Source organism: Salvia hispanica, chromosome 6, assembly GCF_023119035.1.
Source record: "Salvia hispanica cultivar TCC Black 2014 chromosome 6, UniMelb_Shisp_WGS_1.0, whole genome shotgun sequence".
Taxonomy (NCBI): Eukaryota; Viridiplantae; Streptophyta; class Magnoliopsida; order Lamiales; family Lamiaceae; genus Salvia; species Salvia hispanica.
The window spans coordinates 20,113,354-20,126,466 of record NC_062970.1 but is presented as its reverse complement, the minus strand read 5'-3'; the positions used below and the strand labels follow the sequence as shown (position 1 = coordinate 20,126,466).

General features: G+C 37.6%; 2 protein-coding genes across 2 annotated transcripts; both read right to left on the bottom strand.

Moving 5' to 3' along the window:
- Positions 1-1,070: 1,070 nt before the first annotated feature.
- Positions 1,071-1,844, bottom strand: LOC125194883. The gene has a single exon (XM_048093102.1). The coding sequence runs from the start codon at positions 1,842-1,844 to the stop codon at positions 1,071-1,073; it is 774 nt and encodes a 257-aa protein (XP_047949059.1).
- A 5,084-nt stretch (positions 1,845-6,928) lies between these two features.
- Positions 6,929-12,832, bottom strand: LOC125192377 (uncharacterized MFS-type transporter YfnC). Its single transcript, XM_048089913.1, has 6 exons — positions 12,700-12,832; positions 11,508-11,584; positions 11,354-11,398; positions 8,177-8,797; positions 7,871-8,046; positions 6,929-7,693 (listed from the first exon to the last, which is right to left on the bottom strand). The coding sequence occupies exons 2-6, from the start codon at positions 11,519-11,521 to the stop codon at positions 7,095-7,097; spliced, it is 1,455 nt and encodes a 484-aa protein (XP_047945870.1). The 5' UTR covers positions 11,522-11,584; positions 12,700-12,832; the 3' UTR covers positions 6,929-7,094.
- Between the last annotated feature and the right edge of the window lie 281 nt (positions 12,833-13,113).

Here is a 13,113-nt window from a genome sequence, read left to right as displayed (position 1 = left end):
TGAAGTGCCCGGTTGTGCTTGTCATTTGCATACATTCTTGTTCAACGAAGATATTTATAATTGTTCTCACTTTTCAAAGATACTACTCCCTTCATTCCATGTTAATAGAGACATTTCTTTTTGGCACGAAGTTTAAGAATAGTGTGTTAAATGAATGAGAAAATAAAGTGAGAGAGAATAAAGTAAGAGAGATGAAGAGAGAATAAAGTAAAATAGAGAATTACTTTTTACCAAAAATAGATATGACTCAATTAGCTTGGAACTTCCGAAAATAGAAAAATGCCTCCATTAACATGGAACGGCGGGAGTGTGAATTAGTATGTGGCGAATGCGGATGTCGATCCCATGAGAAATGGTAATTTGGACTTTTAGGAGTTTCGACACGCAAGAGGAAGTTTGGCCATGCAACCACGCTTTAATCTGGAATAGTGAGACTTAAATACTTGCATAAACTAATATAACTAAGTGGGAACTTGTGCAACTAAAGTAAATTAGAATCTAAACATACAACTTGGACTCGTAACACAAACTGAGCAAGTAACTTAAAGTACATAAAGCATGTAACAACGAAATAAACATTTGTGTAGATGAATAGGCTAAAGAAATAAGGCTCCACATTATGAAAAAGCAATCTAGGAATTGGGGAATTGACTCTTCTGATGTAATAGAAAATTAAGGATCATTGGGAAAAGAAGCTACCTAACCTAAGTAAGTAAAAAAGCTAGCATAAGAGCATCCCCAGTAGGTGCGGATGTCCCATAGCCTTCCCGATGGACTTTCCAAAAACACCTTCTGCCACATCATAAGGACCTCCCATAGCCTTCCCGGCACTGCCACGTCATAAGGACTTCCCACTGCACAGTGGCGGACATCCCATAGCCTTTCCGCGCGGACTTCCAGCTATAAAAAAAATTCACAAATTCACCAAATTAAACAATTCACGGAATTAATAAACAATGTACGGTATTAAAATTTCGACACGAATACGGAATTAAACAAAGTGCAAAATAATTTCATTAGATAAAAAAAACAAAAAAAAAAAACTTAATCAAATTACACTTATGAACATATCAACGATGACCCCGACGCAACCATAGCTCTTCAATTAAATCGTTCTGGAGTCGAATATGGGCTTGTCCTTGGTGCATGTCGGCAAACGCACGCACCCGGTCAGCCCCTTCATGGGGTACCCCCATACGTCCACTGGGGGTGGCTACACCGTGGCTTGGACCGGCACCATTATCATCGTCACTGGCCCAATCAGTCAGTGCTGCACCTTCATCTTCGACAATCATGTTGTGCATGATAATACGTGTGTAAATGACATCTGCGATGCAGTCCATATGCCACAACCGTGATGGACCCTTCACTATCGCCCATCGACTCTGGAGCACACCAAATGCCCGCTCCACATCCTTGCGCGCTACCTCCTCACGACTTGCAAAGTGTTTCTTCCTATCTTCTGCTGCGCATCTGATCGTCTTCACAAAGACGGGCCACATAGGATAAATTCCATCTGCCAAATAGTAGCCCATGTTGTGCTGGTTGCCGTTGGCGACGAAACGGACAGTCGGGCCAATACCAAGTTCTTGGTCATTGAAAAGAGGGGACGACTGTAGGACATTGATGTCGTTGTTCGAACCGGCTACTCCAAAGTATGCATGCCAAATCCACAGCCGGTAGTCAGCTACCGCCTCAAGGACAATCGTGGGATGCTTACTCTTGAAACCGGTTGTGTACAACCCTTTCCAGGCGGAGGGGCAGTTCTTCCATTCCCAATGCATACAGTCTATGCTGCCCAACATTACCGGAAACCCGCCGTGCTGAGCCCCGTGCATAGTCATCAGATCCTGGCAGTCTTGGGGGTAGGCTTTCGAAGATAGGTATCCCCGAATATCTCCCTAACGCCTTGACAAAAAAAACTCCAGACATCCGATGTAGAGGTACTCGTCGAACATGTCGGTCGTACCCCGTATGCCAGCTGCCTGATTGCTACCGTGCACTTCTGAATGGGCGTGTAGCGGGTTTACCAACCGCATCCTCTCTCTGTCTCATCCTGAAATATTTGTATTGACGCTTTAAAGCGCCAACAATACGAAGAAACAGTGAACGACTCATCCTAAAATGCCGGCGGAATAAGTTGCCCCCAAACCGCAGCTGTAGAGCAAAGTAGTCCGCGTACAACCGATGGTGTGCAGCGATGCGGTCCCGAGGTATTTGAGTTCGATGATGGATGGGTCGAGGTACCGCCGGCTGTCGCTGCTGCTGCATGGCCGCTTGTAATGCCCGATTTATCTCCCTATATGTAACTACACGTAGCTCATCCCTAAGGATCTGGCGCCAATCTGGAGCACTGCTACCACCCGCACCACTACCACTACCACTACCACTTCCACTTCCACTGCCACTTGCCATTATAATAATAAAGAAACGTAGAGAGAGTGAGAAACTTGTTAACACAAGTGGTGCAAATGAAATGAAGTTCAATGAGCCGTATATATAGAGTTTGTAAAAAAAATAAAAAATAAAAAATCGGAACGGCCGCATGCCACAACGGCGGACGTCCCATAGCCGTCGCGACTGACGTCGCGCCAGCACCGCAGAACTCCCATGTCCGCACCAGACGTCCGTATCCGTGCCTCCCTCTCCCAATGGCGGACGACCGCCGCTGCTAATGCTCTAAGGATCAACGTTGAATAGGTGGGAGTAGGTCTATTGAATAGTACCCCTGAGCAGACCTACCAACAACCATACACTAACAACTAACTAAACATAAAGATCAAAGATAACTTTTTTGGACTGAAATTAAAATGAAAACAGAGATATTCTACATCTCTTCAGTTATGAAGCTTGCAGAAACGAAGAAGGTGATGAAACATCTCCCAATTGAGTTTCAACTTTTGGCAAGCGATCGTACTCCATTCATTGGAGTAGTGCAATTTTATTTAGTGGCCTTTTGAAAAGGCAAGAATGCAAATAAAAAACATCTCCCGAATAGAAGTGACATTTGGTGATAGGTTTGGTCAGACTTGCTCGTAAAAAATATAGTAGTAAATGATTAAAATGGTTTTTTTTTATGATACATAAAATATTCAACAAAGTTACTCCCTCGGATGCCGGATGGAGATGCAATTTTCCTTATTGACAACGTCATTGATACTGTGAATAATTATTTTTTTTCTAATTAAACACTACAAAAAAAATGTCAGTTTACCGACGGAATTAACGACGGAAAAATTTCGCTACGAATTACCGACGGAATCATTCCGTCGTTAAATCGTTTCCTTTTTTAATTAATGTTCTTTCCGTCGGTAATTCCATCGGTAAAAATTTTTTTTACCGACGAGCTCTTTACCGACGGATTAGGGTTTAGGGTAAATTTTCCGTCGGTAAAGAGCTCGTCGGTAATTTTTTTTTAACCGACGGAATTACCGACGAAAAGAACATTAATTAAAAAAGGAAACGATTTAACGACGGAATGATTCCGTCGGTAATTCGTAGCGAAAACTTTCCGTCGGTAATTTCGTCGGTAATTCGGCGAAAATTTTCCGTCGGTAATTCCGTTGGTAAACTGACATTTTTTTGTAGTGAAAGTTATTCTCTTAAATTGCATTATAAAATTATTAATAGCTTTACAACTTTGATTTTCAAATACACATATATAAGAAATATTATGCTAGAGATCTATTATCGGAGAGTATTATTTGTGTTTAATGAACGTTAATGTTATTTGTTTTGTTTCGTATTTCCCCATCCCGTGGTAGTTGAGTCCTTTTTTTTTTTATTTTTGAACGTTCTATCATAGTAGAGTCATTTCCCTTTGTAGTAAAAAGTACTCCATGAGGTTGGCAACGGAAGAACAGCTAAATCAAAGTATAGAGTATAGATCTATTTAGAAGATTATTTAGATAAATTCTATTCACGTAATTATCACATGTATCATGCTCAAAACTTGAATTAAAACATGATTTTGATTAATTGAAACTTAAAACATGCTTTTCTACGGATAGAATTGAATACCTTCTTAATTCTCCAAAGAATCGTAGATGGCTTGCTACTTCTCCACGTGATGATCTTCAATGCTAGACTATAGATCTTCTGATTGGTACCCACTTGAATAAAAGAGACAGAACTCCCACACAGAGTGGGAGAGGAAGAAGTCGACGCCTCATAGAGAGAGAGGGGACGAAAATTATGATTAATAATTGTATTCTGTGTCTAGTAATAATATTGATTTACCCATCCATATCCAAAATTACAAGTAAGCTGGGTTTCCTCGTTTAAATAGTTATTTTTCGTGCTTAAGATTTAATTGTCCATTAATTAATTGAAGTCTGCTGTGGATTTACTTAATTAGCATTATGACCAACAAAATATCATGTGTATACATTATTAAATAGTACTCCCTCCGTCCCGGCTAAGATGGCGCATTTCTTAGTCGGCACGAGAATTTAGAAGTTGATGGTAAATGTGTTCAATTGGAGAGAGAAAATGTGAGTGTAAGTATTATATGGAGAGAGAAAGAGAGTTGAATATTTAATTAGGGAGAGAAAAAGTGATTGAATGTATAATCGGAGAGAGAAAGTTTCCAAAAGTTGAAATGTGTTATCTTAATTAGGACAAACTAAAAATAAAAGTGTGTCATCTTAAGTGGTACGGAGGGAGTACTACTACTTTCTTTTGTCCTATAAAAATAGGCTGGATTTCTTTCATCGTTCGTCTCAGAGAAGTAGTCCATATCCATTTATGGAAATCTTCTCTTTCTTTTTTACTTTATCATTTATAGGACCCACCATCCACTACACTATTTTAATTCTATTTTTTCTTATTTATTTTACTTTACCAGTTACGAATTAAAACTCGTGTCATTCATAGTTAGTCTATTTCTTTGGGACGGAGAGGATATTAGAAAATAGAGAAGGTCGGAGAGGATATTAATTAGAAAATAGAGAAGAATAATCGAGTGCCAGAAAATAAAGATGATTATATGGTGATAGTGAAAGATGCCATTTTAGGTGTCCATTGCCTTGCTAAAAAAATTAGTGATGGTGAGTCCAAAGTATAAATTCCACATGGCCCAAACCCCGACTTAAAATAAAGCATTAGATTTGGATTCCGTCACACTTTATTTATGCATATTTTCAATCTTTTCATCATCTATTTATGGGTTCTTATCATATTCATATTCAACATCTAACCAGTATTGCTACCATATTAACTCACGTCCTTTCTCTCAATAATATCTTCCGATGGCGATAACAGGCGGCGACACCGCTCGGAGCGTGCCGAGCGGCGGCAAGTACCAGATGACGGTGGAGGAGTTCAAGAGCTGGCTGATGAAATTCGACGCGGACCGAGACGGCCGGATCAGCCAAAAGGAGCTGAAGCAGGCCATCCGCAACTGCGGTGCCTGGTTCAGCGGCTGGAAAAGCACCCGAGGCTTCGGTGAAGCCGACGTCGACGGCAGCGGCTTTATTGATGAGCAAGAGATAGATTTGCTCTTGGATTTTGCTGAGACTAATATGGGATTCAAGTTTTACTATTGATTTCACTTCACTATCTCTATCTCTATCTCTATGCATGCTACAAAATAATCTCTCTTTCCTCTCTCTCTATATATACAATTATATATAGGTTAGTAGTTAGTTGTGTGTGCTGTGTTTTAATTTTATAAATAAATTTGGTTAGTTTGTGCTTGAAGGTTGTCATGCCAAATTTATGCTAATTTTATATGAATACGGAATTGATTCTCTATTTACAATAGTTTTCATTTTCTCTTTTTGTACCACGTTATGTAACTGTAAAGTCAGGTTTATCTGAAAGTTGAAAATACATTAATTTATGGTCCATTTTTGGCTACGTGATAAAACGAGAGATTTACATATTTTGCAATTTTATCAGGATGCAAGCTGATGAATTGACCCATTTTGCAACTTTTATGCAAGTAGTAGAGAGAATAAAGTGGATAAATGAAAAAAAAGTTGAAAAGAAAGATTAAAGTTGAAGAAGATTAAAAGAGTTAACTTTACCAAAATATGAAAGGATTAATTTACCTCGTGACATCTTAAAAGACAATTCCATTAACATGGGACAAAGTGAGTATATATATAGAACGAATATATATACGAATAAAAATAAATTTCGCTACGCTCATAAATAATTTTTTGTTACAAGTTTGTGGGGAGGCTCGACTTCTAGACCTAATAATACCTCTGTCCATCAAAAGTAATTTTGATTGTGAACATTACAAATTTTAATGCAAAATTGATACAATAAGATAAATAGAAAGAAAAAAATGTTTGATTTTTACTATAAATTGAGAGACTAAAATGAAAAAAAGTAAGATTATTTTCTGTGAACAAAGGTAGTACTAATTCATTGATACTTCCTCCGTCTGTGAATAATTATCTTATATTTGTTCATGAATAATGGTCTCATTTAATTTTTTCTATTTCTAATAAATAGATCGATATTCCATTAATTTCCCTCCATTATATTTATTATAAAATTCATATTCCACTACCATTGTCCATTCACTTCATTTTATTTTTAAAAACATGAACTGAGTCAAAGCAAAAGATAATTGATCACGAATAAAGGGATAGTACTACTCCCTCCGTCCCGCTTAAGATGACACGTTTTTCTTTTTAGTTTGTCCCAATTAAGATGACACATTTCTTTTTTCGGAAACTTTCTTGTCCAATTAATACACTCAACCATTTTTTCTCACTCCTATTAAATTATTCATATTTCTTTATCTCTCCACTTTAATACTTACACCCACCTTTTGTCTCTCCAATTAAACATTTTAACCAATAACTTCTAAAATCCTGTGTCGGCTAAGCAATGTGTCATCTTAGCCGGGACGGACCGGGACGGAGGGAGTAGTATTTACAGGTCGCACGATAAAAAATATGTGAAAGTATAATAATCACCGTCACTTGCATATACAAGTGTAAAATAGCAATTTCTTCAAATAAGAAATAGTAGTAATACATAAGTGAAAGTGGTAGTAAATTAATTACTATCTGAAAAGAGTGTGTTAAGTAAACTAATTTAAGTATATCAGTGTTTACCAAAACAAAATCTTACACTCATAGCATCTCATTTTCCTTTACACTCGCCAATCTTGCATTCTCCCTGTCCTGCTTAAAGGTCCAATACAAAGGACTGTAAAACAAGCTGCACAACCCGAAGGGGACTACCATCATCGATAGAAGCCCTCTCGACAACGCCATAGCCTCCCTCCTCGACCCTAACACGGGGTCCACCGACTTAGAATCATACCCGTATATCTTCTCTGCAAGGATTCCAACAATGGGAGCAGCAAACGACGAGAACGACACTTCAAAAGCACGGTCGAATGCATAGATCATGGTTCGGTGTTTGGGAGGGACGACCTCAGCAAACATCGGGCCGTTGGTGGCTGTGGCACACCAGCTGATTGTAAGGCCCATCAGGAAAAGTGTGGTGGCGTATGTGTAGTAACTGCTCACTTCTTGGGGAATAACTCGGAGAAGGAAGAGAGAGAAGGGTATGCCCATGAAAGAACTGAACTGTGCGCACATGACTCTCCCGGAGTAAGGGTATGCACGAGACATTCTATCTGCTATTACTCCACCCAAAAACGACCCTAGTGCGCATCCAGCAGCGAACAGACCGACCAAGGTTGCTGCACTGTTGTGGTCGAAACCTGCACCTTGGTATAGTTAGATCCAGTGACAGTTACCGATCAACAAGCGAGCTCCATATCAGTTCTCATTCCATAGAACAAATTTAAATTTTCTCTAGGGTCAATGTAAAATTGTAACGGAGATAACCATATTATACTCTCATGGTAAAAAACAGATGGTGTCGAAGAGAAACATACCAATTAGTTCGAACCATAACGTGATGAAAACAATTGCTGTCCAGGGGACTGAACCAACAAGACCTTGTAATACAATGAATTGAAAGGTTGGAACTTTCATTATGGTTTTCATGGCTGACCAGGACTCCAGCCATATTGTTGTCGAACTTGTAGTTCGAGTTTCCATCAAACTCTCCCTGAAACAACATATCAACAAATTACCAAGTAGGAAAAAATTTGGCAAGGTTGGAATCTAATTGTCCATCCAAGTAAAACCTTCTTCTGTCATGTCACATAATTTCTACTGAATAACCGATGCTAACATACCTGTCAGACATCTTGCTTGTATCATGTGCACTGATATTTCTTTTTGGATCTACAACGAGCTGATAGACGAGGAATGCAATTAAACAGCTCAATGCTCCCATTATCAAGAAGGCGCATCTCCATCCAGGTATGCCCCATAAATCATGACCAGCCATAACAGTGGCAATAGCTCCACCTCCTATGCCCCCTACTGTGCCAACTAGATTCAGAAATCCAAACCCAGTGCCCCTTATACCATCCATATAGCTATCCGCAATGAAAGACTGAAGTGCTGGTATAACAATTGCTAGCCCGAAGCCATTTATTGCTCTCCAGAATGCAACTTGAAAGAAATACTTGCTTGCTCCAACAGCAGCTGTTGATAAGGCCCAGCAGAGAATGCCAATAGTTAGAATTGTAGGTCGGTCATAACTGATAGCCAAAACACCTGCCACAGGTGATGCCATTCCCTGAACAAAGTTCCTGATAAAAGTAAGATATCCAAGATCTGATGGCCCGACTTGGAAAGCTTCACTGACTTCTTTGTAAACAGCTGGAAGCAGATTCTCATCAGCACGTTCCATTATAGCAGCCATGTTGATTATAATCAACGAGAGCGAGATTCCAAAAAATGTTCTTGTTCTGTAGTAAATGAACACATAACATATATCAGATATTGCATCAAAACACTTTTCAGAGTGTCCATATATGATAAGGAAAGTAGTAAACATGAACTTTTGGCTATTTTCTTACTGATATGTGAATGACCACAGAATGCACAAATGTCATATATGAATGATAAGATCTAAGTATACATATCGGCTAGGGATGTAAATGAGAAAAGCTATTCAAGCCTCAGTTTGAGAAAAGCAAGTTCAAGGTAGTTTAGTGAGGCTCATTATTCATAAATGAGTCATCAAGCTTGAGGATGATACTTCTCAAACACATAAAAAATTTTCAAGTTGATGTGTGAAAGGTTAAAGTGAAGAGAGTAAAGTAAGAGAGGGAATAAAGTAAGAGAGATGAAGAAAGAGTAAATTATGAGATGATAAAATTTTTACCAAAAAAAGAAATGACTCAATTACCTTGGAACAACCCAAAAAGGAATACGATACGACTCAACTACCTTGGGACGGAGGAGAGAGTATAAAAATAACCACTTTACAAAAAAATTAATTGGATGTGACAAAATTTGCATGACAAATCCATCAAACTATGAGGAGCTAATCCGACAGAATTTGATTTGCAAAGCCAGAGCTACCGAAAGTTGGCAGAACTGGTTTGACACACTTCTGATCATGTCAGAAGAACACAAAGTCAAAACTAAGTGTAGTTTTGAAGTTCTAGCTTTGCAACTTCCGGCTGTCAGAAGTGTGTCAGACCCATTCTACCAAACTTTCGGCAGTTTTGGCCTTGTGACTTTATTGTCGGAGTAGAAGTGTGTAATCAACTGAAAATATATAGGACATGATTTATGATGCACCCAAATAATTGACCAAGATCAGGTAGAACCTCGGAAAAGACCCAAGCAAAAGAACTCTGAGCAGGGAAGAAAAAAAGACTGTGGGATGCAGATGTATATATTGTTATATTCGACTTTGATGGTCGAGTGAAAATTTTGAAAATGTAAGTGGTTCACTAAAAGTTATAACTTGATTACCAAGAAACATTTGCACATGCAGTTAAACCAAACACCATCAATTGCACAAAAGAACAGCTTCTTGTAAGGGGGTCATGAAAGAAATATATACATGGATATTCTTTCAGGACTCGAGCAAAAAAAGATGTTTTCAGACTTAAGAAAACCTTTTATGAAAAGTGTTATGTGGAAGCAATCCTATGGACCCATGTTTGGAAAATTAACTCGGAGTCCTAAATCCTAAACCCAAATGAATATCATCAACACCCTCTACCAATCCCACATTGATCTCTAATAGACCCAGAAGGGAATTCGGTTCATATAATTTGGAATCACACATGTTATGAGAAAAGAGAAAGCTATTGCCCAGCGAAGATAATTCAACAAAAGAAAGCTAAAGGACCAAATGTTGATATAATGATGGGAACAGTTCTACAAGTGGAAGACCACCCGACCAAAGATCCTTTCAGAATCTCAACCTATTATTGCCTCTGACTGAGATGTCCTTTCACTTAAACGAGAGTTGAAAAGAAATCCTATAGCCACAACAGTTAGAGATGCAGGTCTAATTTCCATTAAAAACTGATTATTTTAGCTATAGTTTCTTGTATGACAATTTCTACATTTTAGCATATCAATATGATTTTGCTGAAGTTCAAACACTAATGTTGATAAGATATCATATGCTAAGTGTGCTAACTTACAAATTTGTTGTTGCTTTACTCTTGTGACTAGAGTTTAAGCCTTGATTAGTTTTTGTTATTATTATTCTTCAACAAAAGTTAAGGTGATTGATGATTGAGATCTAAGGAAACTAGCACCTGCATCTTGATTAATACAAATTCACTGAGAAATATTTCTTCAGAAATAAATGTGGATTCCATCAAAGTGACATCAATCATAATCCACATTGCATAATGATTGAATATAGGGAAGTCATTCTGACAAATATGTGGAATACTTTGCGACAATAAATTTCTACTAAGTTAACATATTGTATAGTAGTTAACAGTCAATAAATCAGTTCAGATACTTCAGTAAACAAGGTAAGTAAGCATGATCTGTTGTATCATGAGTTGATTAGAAGGTAACAGGAGTTGGATTCCCAGTTTTTATAGAACATGAGTCATTCTAATGTGAGACTCGTGAACATCCCCTAAAGTATTTGAAGTCCTAAAATTAGACTACCTGCGTACCATAAAAAGTAATGCCCAGAGATAAATGCATAATGACTTTCTCATTATAGATTGCTGGTATTCACTAAAGGTTACCCATATCTAATAACTAGCAGGGGATTACATAACTTCAAGATACTGAATATATCATACTCTCTACCTCAAACACAAAAGAAACTTAATAATTTACTTAGGAGTTAGGACAAAAAAGTGATGCTAAAACTAATCAAAAAGTGTATGCTGCCGATATCAAATTCAAAATTCAAGAAACATACATATAATGCTAAAATAGTCTAAGACTCCAAGTGTATGCTGCCTATATCAAATTCAAAATCAAGAAATATAGTATATACATATAGAGAGAGAGTAAATGGGTTTACTCACTTGTTCATGCTGCCAATCTTCTTTCTTCCCGATCTTATTAAGCTACTGTAGACAATAGACAAGTACATATTGTAAGAAAGGCTTTAACAAAACTATTTTCTTGAAGAAGTAAGAAGTGTTCAAAAAGAATCCAAGCTTCATGTATTCAACTTACCGGTTGCTAAACATGCGCAGTGATTAATGCAGAGGTCAACTCTCTTGCATTACTGCAAGCCTATACAATTCATAATTCTGAGATCAAGTCATAGATACAGGAAGTTAGAGACAAGTCAGAGAAAAGGTGTAATATCACCATGGACAAGTCATGAGATAGAAAAACCATAAGCGTCGTAATTGTAAGGTAATGACCATCATTACATAAATATCGTACAATAATAAGCACTCATAAGCGTCCAAGGCATCCTACAAGGTGCTATAATAGCATACATATATAAATATTTGATGCTTTGAGTACAAAGTAAACTTTGGTTTTGTATATTCAATAGAAGAGTTGGAGTTTTAGAAATAAACCAAGGCATGGAATGGTTAATTCCTAAAAGAAGATCGTGGGGATTTCTATAGCACCTTTGAAATACTCAATTTCAAGGAACAGCTTCAAAACAATAAGTAGCTGATAAATCAATTTGCATACGATACTTAGGTGCTCTTGGAACAAAAGGGAAGACAAGAGGCATTTCCATTAGATAAGCAAATAACTTAAATTCCATGCTTAGATTTCAGAATGCTAACAATAGTCTGATAAAGAAACAGTTATACTTTACCCTAAAAAATACATTAAAAAATGGAGAAAAATCAGTTACATTCATCACTTTATTAGTTGCAAAACCCACCGAATATAGAGAATAATTTCCAATATACACTTTTATACCGGAATCCCAAAAATATACGAGTCACACACTTTTTCAAAATGCTGAACAACAAAATAGTCAACTTAATAGAAACCTTTCTAAAAAGTTATCTCTATCATTTTCGAACACCTATGAATTTGAGATATTTAGATAGAAGAATTCCAAAAGATGTAGGGCTTAACAAATCCACCCAAATATACAGTGATATTCAAACCCATATTAACCAGTTCAGTGCAAAATAAAACAAATGAATTTGAAACAACGTAGCATAAATCCAACAATCGAAGATGTACTGCCACAGATTTCAAATCCATTCCGTAATCCTTGAATCAAAATAAAATCAACGTGGTCTCATATTATCCGTGGTCAGTTGGACATCAAATTGAGCTATAGTTCTCAAGGATTCAATTACGAAGCAAATTTGTGGAGCAATCATCTCAACCAGCAGTTGACCGAACGATAAAATCTGAAAATTTGCAGATCGAGTGAGGAATCTACCTCGACGCGTATTACGGCGGAGATCGGCGTTGCTAGGGAGGCGGGCGGCTGCGGTTGAATGTCAACAGAGAGTGTAGGAGTTGGTGCGTCGAAGAAAACGAAACGAAACGAAAACAATGAAAGATACGTTAGAGAATCTCCAGCCATGGACCCAGATCATTCACCTGCCACGTCAGCGCCCGCCTATTGAATTCTCCCGCTTTGATGGGTCGTCTCACGTGTTCACGACTCATTGGATTATTATATGTTTATGGACCGGTATCTAATTTTTTTATTATAATTAATCTAAAAATCTTAAAAATCAAATCGATAATATCTTATAAATAGGATTCATAATCAAATCGAAAATACCATCGGTGCACGGTTTACTTGGTCGGATCGATATAACCACTCGAAGAACCAAAATATAATACT